The sequence below is a fragment of the Podarcis melisellensis genome, assembly GCF_964234715.1.
Source record: "Podarcis melisellensis genome assembly, chromosome: 2".
Classification (NCBI taxonomy): domain Eukaryota; kingdom Metazoa; phylum Chordata; class Lepidosauria; order Squamata; family Lacertidae; genus Podarcis; species Podarcis melisellensis.
Genome location: NC_138529.1, coordinates 118,468,047 through 118,490,120, shown reverse-complemented (window position 1 = coordinate 118,490,120; position 22,074 = coordinate 118,468,047). Strand labels below are relative to the sequence as shown.

The 22,074-nt window shown below is 47.8% G+C and overlaps 2 protein-coding genes across 3 annotated transcripts; one reads left to right on the top strand and one right to left on the bottom strand.

The window, feature by feature from the left end:
* Positions 1-690: 690 nt before the first annotated feature.
* Positions 691-7,676, bottom strand: LOC309364630 (uncharacterized protein). 2 transcript variants are annotated; one of them, XM_081902310.1, is made up of 4 exons: positions 7,529-7,676; positions 5,024-5,989; positions 3,586-3,712; positions 691-1,641 (listed from the first exon to the last, which is right to left on the bottom strand). In XM_081902310.1, exons 2-4 carry the CDS (start codon positions 5,816-5,818, stop codon positions 749-751), a joined length of 1,815 nt encoding a protein of 604 aa, XP_081758436.1. In that variant the 5' UTR covers positions 5,819-5,989; positions 7,529-7,676; the 3' UTR covers positions 691-748. The 2 variants fall into 2 exon arrangements, with proteins under 2 accessions (XP_081758436.1, XP_081758437.1); XM_081902311.1 differs by having other exon boundaries at positions 691-1,638.
* Positions 7,677-9,527: 1,851 nt separating this feature from the next.
* Positions 9,528-22,065, top strand: LOC309364404 (E3 SUMO-protein ligase ZBED1-like). Its single transcript, XM_081901620.1, has 5 exons — positions 9,528-9,654; positions 11,445-11,537; positions 13,210-13,433; positions 18,039-18,508; positions 20,039-22,065. The coding sequence occupies exons 1-5, from the start codon at positions 9,621-9,623 to the stop codon at positions 21,942-21,944; spliced, it is 2,727 nt and encodes a 908-aa protein (XP_081757746.1). The 5' UTR covers positions 9,528-9,620; the 3' UTR covers positions 21,945-22,065.
* Positions 22,066-22,074: the final 9 nt, after the last annotated feature.

Genomic DNA, 22,074 nt, shown 5'->3' with positions numbered 1-22,074 from the left:
CAAAAATCCTGAGGATCCATGTGGATCCGTGCTTTGTAACCACGTTTTTGCACCATTGCGCCCCCAGGCAACAGTAGGTGCATGATATTTTTGGTGCAGGCTGTAGCCATGGACATGCTATGTGATCTGATGGTGAATTTGGGGTGACCCAATGTAAAAATCCTGAGGATCCATGGGCTTTTACCTCCCCCTCCCAGGCAGCCTCCTTTATTGCTAGTGTCCCTTATCTCCCTCCCCGATCGCTTACTGATCAGCTGTTTCCTTTCAACACCCCCTTCCCTCTTGTTTGCCTTAGTGTCTTCCTTAGCTGGAGCAGTTTTTTGCTCCTCCTTTTCTTCTAATTTCTCTCCTCATTGCTTTAGTCTTCCTGTCTCCTCTCCTTGCAAGTTTGCTGTCTTTACCTCCCCCCTCCCAGGCAGCCTCCTTTATTGCTAGCGTCCCTTATCTCGCTCCCGATTGCTTGCCGATCAGCGGCTTTGTTTGAACACCCACTTCCCTCTCTCTCTCTATCTCAAAAAAGCATGATCTGCATTTTGCCCCTAGGCAATTCGGCTCTAGGGACCACACATTCGCTCCATAAGACGCACAGACATTTCCCCTTACTTTTTAGGAAGATAAAAGTGTGTTTTATGGAGCAAAAAATATGGTATCCCCAATGCCTTCGAAACATGATTTGCGGACAGCAAAAAGCAAGGAACAAACACTGTTTATATACATTAACTTAGGAGGGGGAAAAACCCCCACGAAATTAGACCGCTGAAGGTTCAAGATGGATTCTCTGATGTCTGATAAGATGCTTGCTCCGGTAGAAGCTCTCTTCGCACTTGGAGCATTTGAAGGGTTTCTTCCCAATGTGGCTTCTCTGATGTCTAAAAAGGGTGGACTTGTCGCAAAAGCGTTTGCCGCACTGGGAGCATTCAAAGGGCTTCTCCCCGGTGTGGTTTCTCTGGTGTGTGGTAAGGTGCTGGCTCTGGTTGAAGCTCTTCCCGCACTCGGAGCACGTGAACGGTTTCTCTCCCGTGTGGTTCCGCTGGTGGGTGATCAGATGTTGCCTCTGGCTGAAGCTCTTCCCGCACTCGGAACAGGCGTACGGCTTCTCTCCCGTGTGGGTCCTCCGGTGCCTAATCAGGCCGGATTTGTGGCAGAAGTTTTTCCCGCAGTCCGAGCATTTATAGGGCTTCTCCCCCGTGTGGATTCTCTTGTGTGAAATAAGGTTCGTGCTCCGGTTGAACCTCTTCCCGCAGTTCAGGCAAACGTAAGGCTTCTCTCCCGTGTGGGTTCGCTGGTGGCTGTTGAGGTCCGAACGCCTGCGGAATATCTTCCCGCAAACCGAGCAGTCGTGTGGTTTCTCCCCCGTGTGGATTCCATGGAGGTTCGATTCGTCTCGGAGAAGCTTCTCGCTCACAGCGCTTCTGATGCGCTTCTTCCTTTTGAGGGCACCCTGCTGGGCCGGCATTTCACAGACGTCATTGTCGTCGTCCAGGCAAGGGAGAAATTTGTCTCTCCACATCTTATGGCTCCGAAGCTTCTCTGACTTTCCTTGGCTTCCATCTTTTTCCTCCAGCTCCTGACCCATCGCTCTACCTTGTGGGACCCAGAATAATTCTCCAGCAGTAGCACAGCAGTGGTCCCTGTCACCTGCTGAAATAACAAAAGGAGATTTTTAGGAATGAACTCGAGCAACTAACCCTGGCTCCCAGTACGTTTCCGAACACAATTCAAAGTGTTGGTGCTGACCTTTAAAGCCCTAAACGGCCTCGGCCCAGTATACCTGAAGGAGCGTCTCCACCCCCATTGTTCTGCCCGGACACTGAGGTCCAGTGCTGAGGGCCTTCTGGCAGTTCCCTCCCTGCGAGAAGCTAAGTTACAGGGAACCAGGCAGAGGGCCTTCTCGGTAGTGGCACCCAACCTGTGGAATGCCCTCCCACCAGATGTCAAAGAGAACAACTACTACCAGACTTTTAGAAGACATCTGAAGGCAGCCCTGTTTAAGGAAGTTTTTAATGTTTAACAGACCACTGTATTTTAATATTGTGTTGGAAGCCGCCCAGAGTGGCTGGGGAAACCCAGCCAGATGGGCGGGGTATAAATAATAATAATAATTGTTGTTGTTGTTGTTGTTGCTGTTTTTGTTGTTATATCAACCTGCTTCATTGGAGGTTTTTTGAAGGCCATCTGTCATGGATGCTTTAGCTGAGATTCCTGAATTGTTGGGGTTTGGGCCAGATGACCCTCAAAATCCCTTCCAATGCTACAATTGTATGATCCCATGAGTTAGGGATGCAACAAGCTAAACTGCAGAAACAACCTCTCGTTTGCAAATCATGTTCTTTCACCCAGACTTGGGGTGGTGGTGGTTAGAGCAGGTGTGAAACAGGATGGTGTTTGCATCAGAACACCCCGCTTAACATGAAGGAGGGAGGGAAAACACTTTGTTTTAGCGGCGCCTTCCATCTGATGTTATCGTGACATCAGGTGATTGACAGGGGCTGTCCCCGCCCACCTGTTAAATTTCACCTTCAAGGCCAATCAGCTTCATGGAGCCAAAAAGCTATCTCCAACCCAGTGATTCTATAAACTTTTAGCAATTGATTCTGCTGTGGTCCAAGAGACATGGCAGCTTTTCTACGACTTTATTTTGGAAAGTCGTAAATTTCAGCTGAGCGTTCGCCATCTTATTGAAAAGCCTGCGACACCTGCAGAGTTCAATGTATACAGTTTGCTCAACTCCCAAAACGTTTCTGGGAAATAAGTCTTTTTTCTGTTCAACTCTCAAAGTGCCAGAGTTTTCTATTTTTAAAAAAAAATGCCAGGAATGAGGACATGTCTCAGCACTTACACCAAGAAAAATGCTTTCCTCGGTTCAGGGCAGAAGGGAAGGAGAGTGTCTAATCCTGACCACCAATGAAGTAATAGTAGTAGTAGTAGTAGTAGTAGTAGTAGTAGTACAATGGTACCTCGGGTTACATACGTTTCAGGTTACAGACGCTTCAGGTTACAGACTTCGCTAACCAAGAAATAGTACCTCGGGTTAAGAACTTTGCTTCAGGATGAGAACAGAAATCGTGCTCTGGCGGTGCAGCAGCAGCAGGAGGCCCCATTAGCTAAAGTGGTGCTTCAGGTTAAGAAGTTTCAGGTTAAGAACGAACCCCCAGAACGAATTAAGTTCTTTACCTGAGGTACCACTTTAGTAGTAATAGTAATTTTTCATTACTATTCATTACTTTTCATTACTTTCATTACTTTTCATTACTTATACCCCGCCCATCTGGCCGGGCCTCCCCAGCCATTCTGGGCGGCTCCCAACAGAATATTAAAAACACGATAAAACATCAAACATTAAAAACTTCCCTAAAGCCAGTTTCGGGGGCATTTCAATGTAGGAATGGCTAAGTCAATGCAAACAGGAACTGAACAGGAAGAGGAAACAAGTCTGTTGTGGATTGTGGATTTTTGAGAGGTTTCTCTACTGAGACCTTTCATGGGCGTCACAGAAGGGGCCGAGTGCCCCATGTTGGTGATTCCCTGAGTCAGGGCATTATACCTACTTGAAACGACAATTCACGGCGGGGGGTGAGCCCTTACCCAGCACGCTGGAGACCCCCACATTTTCCCGCTTGAACTCCCCGCCAAGCTGCCTCTGGGTGGTTTCCGGCGGTGCCTCCACATTTCCAGCAAAGGTCACAGCAGCCTCTTGGAACGCCCCTGGCACCTGAAATACGCGTCAATGTTTTAGTCAAGACACAAAGCGGTCCAGACAATATTTCACAGAACGACAGCAGCAGTGAGGAATGGGATCAGACCAGAGATATGGTCTAAGTCTGATGGATGGGTGGAACCATCGCAGCAATGTCCAGTGTTCCATTTCTAGCCGTGTAAGAATATGAGAACCGTCTGCACTCTCAGCATCCGGAACAAACTACAATTCCCAGAATTCTTTGCATGGGGGGGGGAAATCAAGGCTGTTTACGTGCTTTAGCTGTCATGTGGATGTCCCCTGGGGCAGCAGAGGACAAGGAAAAGAAGAGAATTACTGTATAGAACAAGCACAAATACCTGCTGGATATGTAAAGAAAAAGAAGGTACCTTTTACCATATGTGGTGGACGTGTAACTTTCTGGGAGGTGATATATCATGAAATGAAAAAAATGTTTAAAATAACGTTTGTCAAAGAACCAGAAGCATTTTTTATTAGGAATTATAGGTACTGAGATACCAAAGGACCAGAAAAAGACTTTTTATGTACACGACAACTGCCTCACAGATGTTATTAGCCCGGCGATGGAAGGAAGAAACAATCCCAACCAGGGAAGAATGGCAAACCAAGTTGATGGACTATGCTGAAATGGCAAAATTAACCGGGAAGCTCAGGAACCAAGAAGACAAGAACTTTAACAAAGAATGGGAAAATCTATATCTTACTTAGGAGACCATTGTAAGCAGATGAAAACATCAGCAGGATTTTAACCACACTTGCAAAGTAACAGAAACTATGGACAATTTAGATGGATTAAAAATGTGGATAACGGACTGATATGAAGTTATAAATATTGATATTAGGACCCACGGAGGGTATGGGGGGGGGGAGTTGTGAGATTCAGAATAATCTCTTTACATGGCTTTTTTATAACTGACTTTGTTTTAAGTTTATAATTTCTAAAATCAAATAAAAATTATTTCAAAAAAAAACAAAAAGGAAAAGAGGAGAATTAGGACAGCTATCTTCTAATAAAGGTTGTCACATGGAAGATGCAGCGAGATTGTGTTCTCCTGCTCTGGAAGGTAGGACTCGAACACATGGCCTTAAGTTACAAGAAAGGAGATTTCAGCTAAACATCCGGAAGAACTGATGGAGAACAAAGGACATGGCCTGAGAAGGGTCCTGAGGGCCAGAGGCAGCCCTGCATTTGGCCCCTGCACCTGAGGCTCCCCACCTTTGGTCTCCACCCTTTTTAAGGTGTGACACTCAGACCTTTGCGCCACAAATGCCTCAGGGGAAAATCCCAGGATGAGACACTCTCACCTGCCCTCCCGCCTTCTCTGCCTCCTGGTGCCTCAGGAGGAATTCCTCTGCCAGGGCCAGGGCTTGGACGCAGCTCTCCGAGCCTCGTTCCTTCACCCAGCTCCCCATGTCCGAGGGCAAGACAGCCAGAAACTGCTCCAGGATCACCAGGTCCAGGATCTGCTCCTTCGTGCTCCTCTCTGGCTTCAGCCACTGCGTACACAGTTCCCGGAGCCGTCTGTAGACCTCGCGAGGACTCCGGGCGTCCCAGTAGCAGAGCTGCCTGAAAAGCCGACGCTGGGCCTCTCCGCTGGCGGAGTCCTCCATCTTTATCGCTGGTCCGACATCGCCAGTGGCGCCCGCCCTCCCATCAGCCGGCTGGGCTGCTATGTTGAAAGGAAGGACCCCATCCTGGCTCTGTTCTTGAGTCCCCTGGCTGACGGCCTCTGCCCTCTCACAGCGGGACAGGGCGTTCTTGCCTTCACCCCACGGCACGGCTTCTGGCAGCTGTGGGTCGCCCTCGCCAGAGTGAGGGGTCTGCACCGCCTTCAGGAATTCCTGCCACTGGGCTTCCCAGCGGAGCGACGACAGACCCTCACCTGGTTCCTGCTTAACGCGCTGCAGCTCTTCCCAGCGTTTGGGGACCCTGATGGCCGCTGACTGGGAGTCTGGGGAGCTGTCTCCTGCCTCTGTTGCCTCTTTGAGGCCTTGAAGCACCTCTGGCTCCATCTTCATTTCTGGGTCCTTGCTTTCATCCGGCATGGCCTGCAGCTGGAGAGTCAGGGCAGGGGACCTATCTGCTTGCTCCACCGCCATCCCGCCTCCCAGGCTTAGCCCGACGCCTCTTGCCCCTGTCCCGCAACGCTGCTGGGAACCAGAGCTGCTGTGTCGACGCAAAAGGGGGTTCAGAAGGGCTCCTTCAGAGATGCCTCATTCCCGGCCCACAGAAAGGTCATTCAGAAGCAGGTGGGTGACAAACCACTTACCCTGAAGAGAAAGAGAGAAACTGCCGTGAGACAACAAAAGAGGTTTAAAGACACTCTCAAGGCAATTTTTTAAAAAAATTAACACAGTGGTACCTCTGGTTATGTACTTAATTCGTTCTGGAAGTCCGTTCTTAACCTGAAACTGTTCTTAACCTGAAGAACTTTAGCTAATGGGGTCTGCCGCTGCCACCATGTGATTTCTGTTCTCATCCTGAAGCAAAGTTCTTAACCCAAGGTACTATTTCTGGGTTAGTGGAGTCTGTAACCTGAAGTGTCTGTAACCTGAAACGTATGTAACCCTGTACAGTGGTACCTCTGTATCCGGAATCCATTCCGGAAGTACGTTTGACTTCCAAAAAGTTTGGAAACCAAGGCACAGCTTCCAATTGCCTGCAGGAAACTCCTGAGCCAATTGGAATCCACAGAACCCACACTGAATGCTTGGGTTTCAAAGAAAGTTCGCAAACCGGAACACTCACTTCTGGGTTTGCGGCGTTCGGGCGCCAAAGGCATTCGACGTCCGAGGTACGACTGTATAAGCACTGATAACTGGGAAACACTGGCCTGTGAGCACTCCAATTGGATACAGCCTTTACCAAAGGTGTGGATCCAGAATGGTCTCCACAGCCACTTACGGACTCACTGTTAAAACTGGGTTCGTGAAAGACAATCTTACTCAGCTACGAGGGATCGCCTCAGAAGAAGACAACAAATGGCCTTAAGGAAGGATGTGCAGATGCTTGCACAGAACTGAGTGATTCTGAGGAACGGCTTTCTCTTTGGGATACACAAAGTGAAAGGCTGGGAACATTTCACTGGAGAGCCAGGGTGGCGTAATGGTTAGAATGCTGGAGTAGGAACTGGGAGAGCAGGGTTCGAATCCCCGCTGAGTCATGAAGCTCGCTGGGTGATCTTGGGCCAGTCACCCTCTCCCCTTTCCACCAGGCCAGTCACCCTCTCCCCTCTCCACCAGCCCCTCTCCACCAGCAATCTGTATCCTCCATCAGCAGGTTGCAGGTTTGATCCCTGTAAGGGACAATAGCATATTCTTGCATTCCAAGTGTCCCTATTTTCCAGGGACATCCCTGATTTAGAGAAGCCGCCCCAGTTTCTGGATCTGATCCCGGAATGTCCCACTTTTTCTTAGGACGTCCCTATTTCCATTGGAGAAACATTGGAGGGTATGGAGCTATCCGACCCCTGAGCCATCTGGAGGCGATCCTGTATAGGGGAGGGGTTTTTTTATTAAAAAAAATGTTTTTATGTATGTTGGAAGCTGTCCAGAGTAGCTGGGGCAACCCAGTCAAATGTGTGGGGTATAAATAGTAAAATTATCATTATGGAATGATTTTCATAGGAAAAACGTTGGAGGGCCTGGGGGTGGGACTAGATGATGCTCAGGGTCCCTTCCAACTCTAGGATTCTATAATTCTTTTGAACCTGCCCCCCTCTCCCAAGAAAGACCCGGCCCCTCCTCTCCCCCCACCAGCAAACCCACTTTTAAATGCACTTTTCACGCGCTCTAGCAACAGCCACTGACCTCCCTGCAGCTTCTGGCAAACAGCATTCACAAGCCGCTTTTGCAGAAACATTTCGTGGAGGGTGGGGGAAACGCAAGGCAGGAAGTTGCTCCCACTATTGACATCCCCCGGTTCCCCCATTTCCTGCCTCTCTAAGAACCCAGCCTTTCAAACCCCCGCCGCCGCTTGGCTCTCTAAGGGTTACAGGGAGCGACACGCGCTTCCTAGAGAGGCGGGGTAAAGACGAGCGGAGAACGTTCAAAGGAAGCGCGCGCGTTCCTTCCTGGTTCAATCAGGGAATGGAGGGAGGGAGGGAGGGAGGGAGCAGCTGAGGTCAAAGCGGGACAGGTGTCTATTCAAGGCGATTGGTCTACCTCTTCCACAGGTTGCGCAGCGACTGCAGAGGCATAAAATAAGCCTTCCTGATTAGTATCTAAATTATATAAACTATATATAGGTTTGTATGTATATGTATAATTATAGAAAGATGATAGATAGATAGATAGATAGATAGATAGATAGATAGATAGATAGATAGATAGATAGATGATTGATAGATAGATAGACAGACAATATTTTGTATATATACAAATACATGCAATTTTTTTAATATAAATTCCATATATACAAATATGTACAATTTTTAAATATAAATTCCCCTCATTTTACAAGCTCTCCATCCACGAAACTCCCCCAACATTTGCATGCATTTGCTGGTTGCATGCGCAATGTGGCTTCATATATAGCCATTATCCTTTTTCGGCCGGAGAGAGAGATCATTCCAAAGCAGATGCGGGGAAGGGTTAAAAATATGGACCCTTCGAATCCCTCCTGCTTTATTTAAGGCTTCTCCTCCCACTCCTGCCTATTTCCACTCCCGCTTGCCCCGCACATGGACGACCCTTAGCCGCTGCCGTTGGGAACCCGGAAGTGTCTAGGCCCACCCAGTGACTCTTCCCCCCTCCCCCTCCCCAATTACCCCCCAAATCCTCCCGAATTGTTGCTGGGGAGGCGCTGAGGGTGAGTCTTAGGAGGGTGAGGCAGGAGCTCCGGCCTCCAGGGGGGCGAGGAAGGGGTGAAAGGGACCCCCCCTCTTATCCCACCCCCAGCCCCCTTCTCACCAGCCCAGCTGGGGGAAATCTCTCCCACCACCATGCAAACAATTTCCCCCCTCCTCTGTTTTAGATGGGCAGGGTGCAAAATTATTATTATTAAAACATCCATCAATTAATTAATTCCACAGGAGTAGGTGTGCTCAGCTCCTCCTGCTGCTGGATCATTTGTGGTCCCCCCATATATTGCATGGCTTAGGGCAGACCCTCCCTATGCATTGAAACACCCTGGAAGAAATGCACCTTTTCGAAGGGCCCCACTTCTCTGCAAGGATCCCTGGGGGAACTGTAGTTTTCCAAGCAGGAACCCTGCAAGGGCTGTGAGCTTCGTGGGCGGCGAGGAATTTATTTTATTTTATTTTATTTACCTTTCCACATTGTGGTGGGACTAAAGTGGGGGGAAAGGTGGGATAAAGATCTTCCAACCCTACTTGTCTCTCTCACACCCCACAACCCGTCCCCCACAGGTTGTGGAAGAAGCTCAGTGACCCCTTCCCGGCAGCCTCCTCTTGGTGAAAAGAGAAGAAATGGCTGCTCAGGTAGGTGAGGTATTCTGTTTATGATTTATGCTGTGTTTGTGATGTATGTTCTATTATGTTACTTTTATCTTTAGTTTGTACGATGCTTTGGGATTCATTGGAATGAAAAGTTTGGGTTCCTCTTTGGTTATGGGGTCTATCTTTGCTTTTTCGACATCCAAAGTGCCCTTTAAGTAGGCCACGAGCTTTCGCTCTTGTACAATATTTCCAAAATTTCTTTACCTGCACTTTACCACGCCCATTTCCTTAGGATTATTCGTGAGGAGTGAGGAGTGGCTGGGGAAACTCAGCCAGATGGGCGGGACATTATTATTATTATTATTCATATTATTATTATTATTATTATTATTATTATTACTACTTTTCAGGGTTTGGTGTCCTTTGAGGAGGTGGCCATACATTTCACGAAGGAGGAGTGGGAACTCCTGGACCCATGGCAGAAGGCTCTGTATAAGGAAATCATGCTGGAAAATTATAGGAATGTGACTTCCCTGGGTAGGGACCTCTCCACCCTTTGGTTCGTAAGACACTGAAGAGATGAGATTTCTCTCTCCTCATTGCTGGACTCAGTTTATTTTGGAGAATAGCACACCTGCCGTAACTGGTCATCATTGCATGGGTTTTCAAGCAATACAAAAAGTTATATTAAAAATAGCATTAAATATATAAATACAAACAGGTACAGTCGTACCTCGGAAGTTGAACAGAATCCATTCTGGAAGTCTGTGCGACTTCCAAAATGTTTGAAAAATGTTTGAAAACCAAAGCTCCTGCAGCCAATTGGAAGCCCCATCAGACATTCAGCTTCCAAAAGAATGTTCAAAAACTGGAACACTCACTTCAGGTTTTCGATTGTTCGGGAGCCAGAACGTTTGACTCCCAAGGCATTCAGGAGCTGAGGTACGATTGTATAGTGTTGGAGTCTCAACAGCAGGGATCATTCAGTATGGCCATTCTGGGTTAATGATGTTGTTAAAGTTTACTAGTAAGAGAGGGATGCAACTAGGCAGGATGGTCTGATATTTGCTGAGACAGCATGTCCTCTGAAGTTATATGTTGATTCTGCAGGGGTTCCCAGTCATTTATAATCATAAGAGATGGAAAGGACCCTGAGGATCATTTAGCTCAACCCTCTCTGGTCCATCGTCCCTAAAGAAAGCTCAACAACTCAACTCTGGTCTCTCCTAAAAAAAGCTGGCAATGGACATTACCTCTCTCGCCCTGACCTAGCCACTGTGATCCACGCGACGGTCACCTCCAGACTGGATTAACTTGCTCTACGTGGGGCTGCCCTTGAGACTGACCCAGAAACTCCAGCGGGTGCAGAATGCTGCAGCGAGACTCCTTACGGGGTGTTCGCTGTGAGATCACATTCACCCGGTGCTATACCAGCTGCACTGGCACCCGGTGGAGTACAGGATCAGGTTCAAGATGCTGGTTTTACCCTTTACATCCCTATATGGCTTAGGACCCTCATATCTACGGGACCGCCTCTCCTGGGATGTCCCACGGAGGACCTTTCAGTCTTCAAAGAAAAACATCTTGGAGGTCCTGGGCCACAGGGAGGTTAGGCTGGCCTCAATCAGAGCCAGGGCATTTTCGGCTGTGGCCCCAATCTGGTGGAACGCTGTGTCCCAAGAGACTAGGGCCCTGTGGGACTTGACATCTTTCCGCAGGGCCTGCAAGACAGAGCTGTTCCAGCAGGCCTTTGGCCAAGGCACAGTCCTTTGGTAATCCTCACAGAACTCTAGCCCAATGGTTGCCATTAATTTGATTTTAGAATGCTTTTCAATTAATTGATTGTGATTTTATGTAAACTGTTACTTTTATTGTTAGCTGCTCTGAGCCCAGTTTCAGCTGGAGAGGGCGGGATATAAATAAAATTTTATTATTATTATAATGACAATGGGTAGATCACTGCTAGTTTTATTATACCAGGAGTAGATCGCAGTCTCCTGAGAGTTGGACGTGTCTGATCTAGGCTGTATTGTTCTCTTCATATCCATACTGCCTTATGGCGAGTCAGACCATTGGTCTACCTAGCTCAGTGTTCAGCCCGGGGATTAAACTTGGGAGCTTCTGCTCATGAGGCCAGTGCTCCCACATGTGAGCAATGGTCCTTCCCCCAAAATCTGAACTGGGCAATAGGCATGTGGGCACCCAAGTATGGGGGGAGGGGGGAGAGACCTCCTCCTCTTGCCAAGAACAGGGTGTGGGAGACGAAAACGGGGATGTTTCAGAAGGAAATGTGTTTGTAATTAGGCCTGCTTTTCCTTTCTCCCAAGAAGGAGGAGACCCTCTCATGCCCAGGCCGGACCTCATCCGCTGGCTTGAAGAGCTGGTTATACCGCCCTGCATGGAAGGATACTCAGCAGCAGGTAATTGCGAATGTGCTCCTCCTTGCCTGGGAATTGGAGGTTTTCTGCAGTAGTGTCTGGTGCCCGTTGAGACGGGCAGGGCAGCATGGAGGGGACCCAGTGGTGAGCAAAGCGAGAGCCAGTGATGGGCAGAGCCACTCGCTTGCTGTTTGTAAGGGAGAAGGCAGGAAGGCTGAGGTTTGTGGGGCAGTGACCCTTTCGCCCTAATGGACCAGCTGCCCATGGTTGTCTGGTGCACAGTAATCTTGTGGACTTCCAAAAATATTTTGGCAAAACCCCTTGCCCAGAGGTGCTTCTGTAGACCTTGTACTCTTGGGGCAGGAGAACACGTCTTCACCAGGTACACCAGGGAGTTGAAGAAAATGAGCAACTCTCACAATGACCACGAGGAAGGAGGAAGGGAGAAGTGAAGAGGAATTAATAATAAATAAATAAATAAATAAATAAATAAATTATACCCTGTCCTCCCCGGCCAAGACCAGGCTCAGGGTGGCTAACACTGAATATAAATACAATAAAAACATTAAAAATGAAACTAAAAAACAAGAGAAGAGTTGATTAAAATGTAAGTTAGTATACAGTTTAAAATGCAGCCTCGTTTTAGTGGTAGCCTATAGATCAAAGCAATAAGGGGAGAAAACGTCAAATATTCACCGGGGCTAACTATCCATGCTGGTCCTATATGGGCCAGCAGAAAGAGCTGAGGGAAAATTTATTCAGTGGTACCTCTGGATACGAACGGGTCATTTTGACCGTCTGCGCATGTGCAAGCGGTGAAACCCGGAAGTAACACGTTCCGTTACTTCCGGGTCACCGCAGAGCGTAACCCATAAGCGCTCGACCTGAAGCAACTTCAACCTGAGGTATGGCTGTATACAAATCCCATATAAGGGGTTCCATAAAAAAAATGAGGGGAGGGATCAGACTGAGTCCAGCCCAAAGGCCAGGCGGAACAGCTCTGTCTTGTAGGCCCTGCGGAAAGATGTCAAAACCCGCAGGGCCCTGATCTCTTGAGGTAGGGTGTTCCCCCAGGCCGGGGCCAGAGCTGAAAAGGCCCTGGCCCTGGTTGAGGCTGAGGTTGAGGCCAATCTAACCTCCTTGGGGCTCAGAACTTCCAAAGTGTTGTTATTTATGGACTAAGGTCCTCCACAGGGCATACCAGGAGAGGCGGTCCTGTAGGTACGAGGGTCCTGTGGCCCTCCAGTCGTAGCTGGCCAAATGATCAACAATGATGTGAGCTGGGGATAACATCTGGAGGGACATAGTTCCTCACACCTGAGTTAAGGTCCTCCATAGACAGGTGATTTTTGAACTGGTTCCCTGATAATAGTGTGTTTGTTTTTTGTGGACTTCTGCCACCCTCAGCTCTCTTACTTTCCGGACGTTTGGTTTGTTCTTGCAGAAAATGACAGAATTTTTGGTCCCAGTGGGTGACAGAGCCACCAATTCCCAACAGTTCCTGCTAACCTATATTCCACCCTTGAATAGCTAAGTTAAAACAACACCTTAGTAAATATCAGCCCGGTTTATTTAATGTATGGCAGGTTCTGCCTCCCCACTGAATATTTGTATGGGTGATGTCTTTGCTATCTTTTACACAGCTGTGAATTTGGTTGGTTCCTTCTCCTTAGAGACTCAGTTCCTCACATGCTTCCTTTCTTTTTGATTCCAGGAAGTAAAGATCCAGAGATTAAAAGTGAAGTAGATTCTTACTGCCCCTTGCGTCCCCTGAACATCTGGTTTGGAGAGATGGGTGAAGCCCCGGAACCGATTTGTGAGGTGAAGAGAGAGGAGGAACCTTCCATTGTGCAGGCGGAAAACCTTCCACCAACAGAACAGCTTTGTTCGATACAGCCCAAAGTGACAGCAAAAAGAGCCAAGCATCCCAAGCTGGAAGTAAGTTATAAGTTGACTGAAAAGTGTCATTTGCAACAAAAACTTTATTGTATGAATAATACACATAGGGGAGAAGCCGTATAGCATATTATAGGAGGAGCTTTCGTGAAAAAATGGGCTCTTGCAAGAAAGCATCCACAGAGAGCAGAAACTATTTTAATGTTTGGACTGTAAAGGTTATAGCGCAAATCTTATTACACATTGAAGAGAAGAAGCCGTTTGAAGAGACGGGTGGAGACTTTAAGCTTCATTCACCAGCAGGGGAAAAGAAGACATAAATATCTGGAGTATAGAAACAGTTTCAATGATAACATAAAGGTACAGTGGTACCTCAGGTTACATACGCTTCAGGTTACAGACTCCGCTAACCCAGAAATAGTGCTTCAGGTTAAGAACTTTGCTTCAGGATGAGAACAGAAATCGTGCTCCAGCGGCGCGGCAGCAGCAGGAGGCCCCACTAGCTAAAGTGGTGCTTCAGGTTAAGAACAGTTTCAGGTTAAGTACAGACCTCTGGAACGAAGCACTTAACCTGAGGTACCACTGTAAAGGTAAAGGGACCCCTGACCATTATGTCCAGTCGCGGACGACTCTGGGGTTGCAGCGCTCATCTCGCTTTATTGGCTGAGGGAGCCGGCATACAGCTTCCAGGTCATGTGGCCAGCATGACTAAGCCACTTCTGGCGAACCAGAGCAGCGCACGGAAACGCCGTTTACCTTCCCGCCGGAGCGGTACCTATTTATTTACTTGCACTTTGATGTGCTTTCGAATTGCTAGGTTGGCAGGAGCAGGGACCGAGCAACGGGAGCTCACCCCGTCGCGGGGATTCGAAAAATGGTCTTGGGGTATGAACTCACTTGGATATTTAGGATCAGCCTGCATTGGGATCGTGTGAGGGAAGAGGTGCTGTCGTTAAGAATTCCTTCATCCCAGCCAGAAGACCTAAATTATGTGCTGTGAAGGTGATGAGGACAAAATCTAGGGGTGCGGTACTTAAACCGTTTCCCAACCTCACTAGGGTCTAGCCTTGTAGGTTCCGTATTGCTCAGGTTCAAGCAAGGGAACACAGCCAGGTTAACTGAAGCAAAACAGTAACTGGTTAGCAAGCCTAATCTATTTATCAACTAGAGCCAGGGCTTTTTCGGCTGTGACTCCGATCTGGTGGAACACCCTGTCACTAGAGACTAGGGCCCTGCGGGACTTGACATCTTTCCGCAGGGCCTGCAAGGCAGAGCTGTTCCACCAGGCCTTTGGCCAGGGCACAGCCTGACTCCCTCCCTCGGCAATCTTTGCGGAGCTCTGGCCCAATGTTTGCCAGTGGCTTGATTTGAATTAATTTTATAATGAATGATTTTAGAGTGTTGTTTGTGCTGTACTTTTGTACTGTTTTATTGTTGTTAGCCGCCCTGAACCCGGCTTCGGCTGGGGAGGGTGGGGTATAAATAAAAATTATTATTATTGTTGTTGTAACATGGTTTCCACAAAAAACGATGAAAAAGCCCAGAACAAAGGGTTGCATGAGTTTTTAAAATTTCCCACAGTTTCCCATTTCACATAGCGTCAATGTAGTAAAATAATTTATCTTGCCACTCATTTTTTGTTGGTATTGTTTCTTTTTTCCAATTTTTGGCAATTGGGTGTTCTCGCAGCTATGGCTATTGTCGAGTCCTTACAGCGTAGCACACAAGCTCAGGAGGCCAACGCTTCTGATATGTTGAAAGGCATTGGGGGCCCTGGCCAGGGCAGTGTCAGAGACCGGGCAGAGAAAGAATGGTGGAGGGATTTGAGGGAGGTCACTGCTCAGAGACAGATGAGGGGGAAAGCTGGGAAATAATGCGAGAGGAAGAGGAGGAAGAAGCAGCAATAGGGGAGCGACGGCTGATGGACTCAGTGTCTTTAGAAAGCATTCCAGACCTCCCCTCTCCCAGAACATGGCGGGCCTTGAAAGTAGGAGAGCAAAGAGCTCAAAGGCAGAGGGCACATACGGTGTTAGGATTCTTGCTCCGTGCTTGCAGTCATGGGATTGGTTTTATCACATGACAGTGTATGTTTTCATTCCGCATAGTGGGAAGTGATGGAGACAGGATGTTTTGTGCTACTGTATTCCGTGATGTAGGACTATTGTCCTTTGTTCTTTCTCTTTGTTGTCTGATGAGGAAGAGCTAGGAGCTGATTCAGAATGCTCCGAGTGTATTATATGTAAATAAAGTACAGTGGTACCTCGGGTTACAAATGCTTCAGGTTACAGATTCTGCTAACCCAGAAATAGTACCTCGGGTTAAGAACTTTGCTTCAGGATGAGAACAGAAATCGTGTGGGGCGGCACAGCGGCAGGGGGAGGCCCCATTAGCTAAAGTGGTACCTCAGGTTAAGAACGGACCTCCAGAACGAATTAAGTTCTTAACCCGAGGTACCACTGTACCTTGAATATGTATATTGTATAAGCCGAGGTACTATTCCTGGGTTAGCGGAGTCTGTAACCTGAAATGTATGTAACCCGAGGTACCACTGTACAGTGGTACCTCGGGTTACATACACTTCAGGTTACAGACTCTGCTAACCTAGAATTATTACCTCAGGTTGAGAACTTTGCTTTAGGATGAGAACAGAAATCGTGCTCCGGTGGCATGGCAGCAGTGGGAGGCCCCATTAGCTAAAGTGGTGCTTCAGGTTAAGAACAGTTTCAGGTTAAGAACGGACCTCCGGAACGAATTAAGTTCTTATCCCGAGATACCACTGCAGTTTAGCCAAAATACTGAGTTTGTTACGCAAACTGCTAACACTCTGCTGTTCCTAAGCATGCTGACGCTTCTTGGTATCAGTCGCTGTGATGTTTGGGCTGGTGAAAGCTTTTGAAGCTCCCGAAGGACCGACCAGGAGGGAGGGAACATGCCATTCGGGCATGTGTCTCTATCGGGGTCCTACACACAAGTAGGACGATCCTGGCAATCAGCACCTGTAGTGATGACGCATGAAGGGAGAGGGGGAGTGGGTCATTCGGAGCAAAGCTGTTATTCCGAGAGACCACATTTCCAAGCCTCTCTCTGTGAATATTGAATAAAAACAGATGGCGAGGACTTTTCCTTGTCTTCTCCGTTCCCGGCAACCTGCCGTTCAGGTTGATTCCTCTGCTGCCTGACGTGCCGTGTGGTTGGATTCATGGATTTCATTTCACTTTCATGTACAGTGGTGCCTCGCAAGACGAAAATAATTCATTCTGCGAGTCTCTTCGTCTAGCGTTTTTTTCGTCTTGCGAAGCACGGCCATTAGCGGATTAGCGCTATTAGCGGCTTAGCGGCTTAGAAAAAGGGGGGGAGGGGAAAAACTCGCAAGAACTCGCAAGACGAAAACGTCTTGCGAAGCACCTCAAAAACAGAAAACTCTTTCGTCTAGCGAGTTTTTTTGTCTTGCGAGGCATTCGTCTTGCGGGGCACCACTGCATGTAAACAACTTATATATTGCTTAAATGCAGCTCACTGTCTCCTGATTGGTTTCTGGGTCCGTCCGTCACAACAGGCTTTTGAGCACCGGACTTCAGTGCTGGGGCTTCATGGGACAAAATACCCATTGGCAGGTCTGAATCCAAACTACATCCGCAGACAAAGCTGGGTTCGCTGTCGGTGTCCGTTATTGGTGTTGGCACGCCTTCAAACGGGCTTGCGGTCAGCGCCAAACGACTGGTCAGGGCTGACATTGAGCTGCCTTCTTTTTAAGGTTTCGTCCAATATTTGCAGATTGTTGAAATAGAAATAAATTAAAAATTGCCTAGTAGCACCTTATAGACCAACTACCATATTTTTCGCTCCATAGGACGCACTTTTTCCCCTCCAAAAATGAAGGTGAAATGTGTGTGCTTCCTATGGAGCGAATGCAGGCTTTCACTGAAGCCTGGAGAGCGAGAGGGGTTGGTGTGCACCGACCCCTCTCGCTCTCCAGGCTTCAGGCAGCTATCCGCAAGCCTTCTGAGCGCGGCGGGAGTTCCCGCCGCGCTCGGAAGGCTTGCGGATAGCTGCCTGTTCTGGGGGCTGGGGTCAGGGGAAGTTCGGGCTTCCCAGCCCCGCAAGCTCCGGGAGCGGCGGCGAGGTTGCGCGCAATCTTGCCACCGCTCCTGGACCTGGGGGGGGGGGGTATTATTATTTTCTTTATTCTCCCCCCTAAAAACTAGGTGCGCCCTATGGTCCAGTGCGCCCTATGGAGCGAAAAATACGGTTAAGTTTGTTTCGGTATAAGCTTTTGTGTGCATGCACACTTCTTCAGATACCATGCACATGAAAGCTTATACCAGAACAAACTTAGCTGGTCTATAATAGTGGTGTTCAAACGTTTTTCAAAGAGGGCCAGATATGATGAAGCGAAGGGCCGTGGGGGCCAACCAAAGCTGCCACAGGGGCCAGATTAAACCAGCCAGCCGGCCGAATTAGGCCCCTGAAATCGACTTCAGACATGCCTGGTTTATAAGGTGCTGCTGGACAATTTTTATTTTTTAAAAAATTATTTTTATTTCGACTGCATCAGACAAACACAGCTACCTACCTGAATTTGCAGAGTGTGATCAGCTTGAGAAAGGACAGTCTGGTATGATAATTCCTCTCTAAATTGTTTTTCAGACCTGTAGCAGAAGATCTTCCTGCAACTGTGTGAAGGTGAACAGCGTGGAAGCGCTGCTGCAAAATCCCTTTCCTCAGCGCAGTTTGGCTGAGCAACGCTGCATTAAAGAGCTCGGTCCCGACTGCCCCGACCTGTGCATTGTGCAAACCGTGCTGGAGAAAGGCAAGCCGGTCACCCAGAAGTTTAGCAGGGCGTGGTACGACCGGAAGGAGTGGCTTTGCGGAAGTACCTCGAAAAATGCCTTCCTGTGCTTTCCCTGCTTGCTGTTTGGTGGCGCTGCCACCTGGGCACGGACTGGAATGGCAGACATGAAACAGATCTCCATAAAGACAAAGGTTCACGAGGAATCTGCAAAGCACAGGGAGAACTGCCTGAAGCTGGCTGAGTTGGGCAGAGTCAATGGTGCCGAGCCAGCAGACACTGGCTGTGACACTCACACCAGGAAGCATAGCCAGGAAGTGGAGAACAGGTATGTACTTTCAAAAATTGTTGTTGTTGCTGTTGTTCTGTCATTTAGTCATGTCCGACTCTTCATGACCCCATGGACCAGAGCACGCCAGGCACTCTTTTTTTTTTAAAAAAATAATTTTTAATAATTTTCACAGAAAAAATACATAACACATCACATTTTCAACTTTAGCAAATTTTCCAGTTTTGGACTTCCTTCAGCCTCTTTGACAATCATCCAAATTTAATTTTTAAACACACAGTTCTTAAATTCACTATCGCCTTTCGTAAAACATTTGAAACCTATTTTTCTTTTTTGCAATATTTCTTTAACTTTTACAGAGCTTCTTTAAAGCCAGGCACTCCTGTCTTCCACTGCCTCCTGCGGTTTGGTCAAACTCATGCTGGTAGCTTTGAGAACACTGTCCAACCATCTCGTCCTCTGTCGTCCCCTTCTCCTTGTGCCCTCCATCTTTCCAAGCATCAGGGTCTTTTCCAGGGAGTCTTCTCTTCTCATGAGGTGGCCAAAGTACTGGAGCCTCAGCTTCACGATCTGTCCTTCCAGTGAGCACTCAGGGCTGATTTCCTTCAGAATGGATAGGTTTGATCTTCTTGCAGTCCATGGGACTCTCAAGAGTCTCCTCCAGCACCATAATTCAAAAGCATTCATTCTTTGGCGATCAGCCTTCTTTATGGTCCAGCTCTCACTTCCATACATCACTACTGGGAAAACCATGGCTTTAACTATACGGACCTTTGTTGGCAAGGTGATGTCTCTGCTTTTTAAAAATATTATTTTTTTCAAAAATAATCTATTGCATAAATACACTCTTGAGATGCTTGTTGGCCTTCAAGTTGCTTCATAGTAAAAAAAAACCACAACCAGCTACCCACCTAGCTCTGGCATTCAAAAGTCTTCTCTTTCCCTCCAAGTGTGTCTCCCCCCACCCTTGTTACTCTCCCCATTTTCTCCTCCAGTCCCACTCCTTTTCAATCATACTGCCAGTCTGTACGAAACAGAATTCAGGGCATTCCATATCCAACTTTTTTAAAAAAAACTTCCCTATACAGGATTGCCTTCAGATGGCTCAGGGGTCGGATAACTCCACACCCTCCAACATTTCTCCAATGAAAATGGAGACACCTTAAGGAAAAGCGGGACATTCCAGGATAAAATCAGAAACCGGGAGAGAAAAATAGGCCGCAGAGCTTTCTCTGGCAAGGCAGTGGTCTTACAAACTAGAAGCATGTTCAACAGTCCCACTCCCTACCCTAGAACTCTTCTCAATTCTCCTCTCGCCCCCTTGATTTCTCACATATTTGTTATCATTGATAACATTAACATTAATATATTGACACCAATGTATTTACATCAATATATTAACATCAATATATCAGTATTCATATAATGATGTTGGTATTGGTATGTTGTCCTGAAATCTGCAAAGGTCTAGCTGAAGCACGCTATCATCTATTACATTTTCATAAATTAAATGCATTGGCTTTAGAGTTTTATTTTCGTTCAAAATGTTCCCCCTCTATTTGTCTCCAGCCCGCCTCATCCCCGTGCTCTGGAATGTCCCGAATACCACCATTTGGTAGACAAGAGAAAAACAAAGAGTCCTTTCTGGGTGTATTTTGGATTGCCTGCCAACGAGAGCGGCCGTGCGGTGTCCGACGGGGTCGCGATTTGCAGAATATGTTCGCACTCGGTGTCTGCAAAAGGCGGAAACACCTCCAACCTCGGCAAACACCTCCAGCTCAAACATCCTCAGGAATTTAGGGAGCTGCCTTCTTCGTCCAGAGACGTTTCCGTCCCTTCGCGTAAAAATGCCATGGAGCCGGCGGCTGGGACGGCATCAGCGAGTGTGGCAGTAACTGTTGCGGAAAGTCCTAGAGAACAGCAAAACACCGCGTCGGATTCTGAGCCACTCGATCCTAAGAGCTCGAGATCTTGTACTCAGGCGATCACAGAGTATCTGGCTACGTGTCTGGAGCCTTACAACACAGTGGACCACCCCAAATTTATCCAGATGGTGAACACTCTAAAACCGAAATATCCGTTGCCCAGTAGAAATTACTTTGCTACCGCAGGAGTTCCAAAGCTGTACAAGGACACGGTGGAGAAAATGAAGAGAGAAATACTCCAGCTAACTACGACTGAACTGGCCGTCACAACTGACTGCTGGACGTCCGTAGCTGGTGCTTCGTTTGTGGCAGTGACGGTCCATTTCATTTCAGACGAGTGGAAGTTGACCGACGCTTGCTTGGCCTGTAGACATTTTTTTAAGGAGCCCAGCGCAGCCGTTCTTTGCGAAATGCTCAGAGACGCCTTATCGGAGTGGGGCACCGACGTGAAGAACGTATTTTGCAGCACAACGGATAACGGCGCCAATATCCTCAGAGCGGTCTGGCAGCTGGGCTTGGAGCACATCTCTTGCTTCGCTCACAATATAAACGACGGGGTGAACCGAGCTCTGAACCTGACACAACTGAGAAGGGCAGTCAGGAAGCTGAAAAGGCTGCAGAACAGTATTTGCCGTAGCTGGAAAATGAGGCAAGACCTCACCAGAGCTCAGGAGATGCTCGAGATTGACAAGGTGGGTTTGCCAAGCGCTTGTCCCAACAGGTGGTGGAGTCTGCTCCAGCTGTGCCAAAGGTTTCTCGAAAACCAGCTCTCGCTGTGCAAGGTACTTATGGATTATCCGTCTAAAAGACATTTGATGTTGGAAGGGGCCGACGTCTCGGCCATCCAAGACTTTGTGTCCGCAGCTACCGTGTTAGAGGACCTCACCACGACTCTAAGCGGAAGCAGTTACGTCACGGCCTCGTCTGTTCTGCCTCTTTATAGGCAAATTAAGAAAAGTCTCCAGCCCCAGGAGGGAGACAGTGTGCTTCTGAAAGACATTAAACGTGAGATTTTGGGCTCGCTGTCAGAAAAGTACGACAGCGCCCCCACCACAACCACTTTAGGCCTGGCCTCGTTGTGCGACCCAAGGTTTCGCCTGCGTTTTTTGGAGGCTCCTGAGGCTGTCAGACAGGAGGCCGTAAAGATGATGACGGACTTGCAAGGGAGTCTGCGTGCTGCTTCGACGGAGCCCAATACTCACCCTGCTCCACCCAGAAAAAGGACGTTGGCAAAGATCTTCGGTTTAGAGGCAGAAGAGGCACTGGCGGATGATGCATCAAAAGCAGAAAAAGAGCTAAATGAGTATATATCTATGCCGCGAGTGAGCTTCGATGAATGCCCTCTGACATGGTGGAAGGCAAACGAAGCCTCCTTTCCGATGTTGAAGGTGCTTGCAAAGAGGTTTTTGGCTATTCCAGGAACAAGTGTGCCATCCGAAAGCGTGTTCAGCTCAGCTGGCGATGTTCTACAAAGACAAAGGGCGTCTCTTTTGCCAGAGAACGCCGAAATGCAAATTTTCCTTGCAAAAAATATAAATTTCATCGAGTAATATTTTTTTGCTCGCAAAATGTTGTCCATTCTTTCTGGTTTATAAAAGAAATGCAAATTTCCCTTGCAAAAAAAATTTGTATATTTTTGTTTAATATATTTTTTTTGTTCTATGAATTTTTTCCCATTCT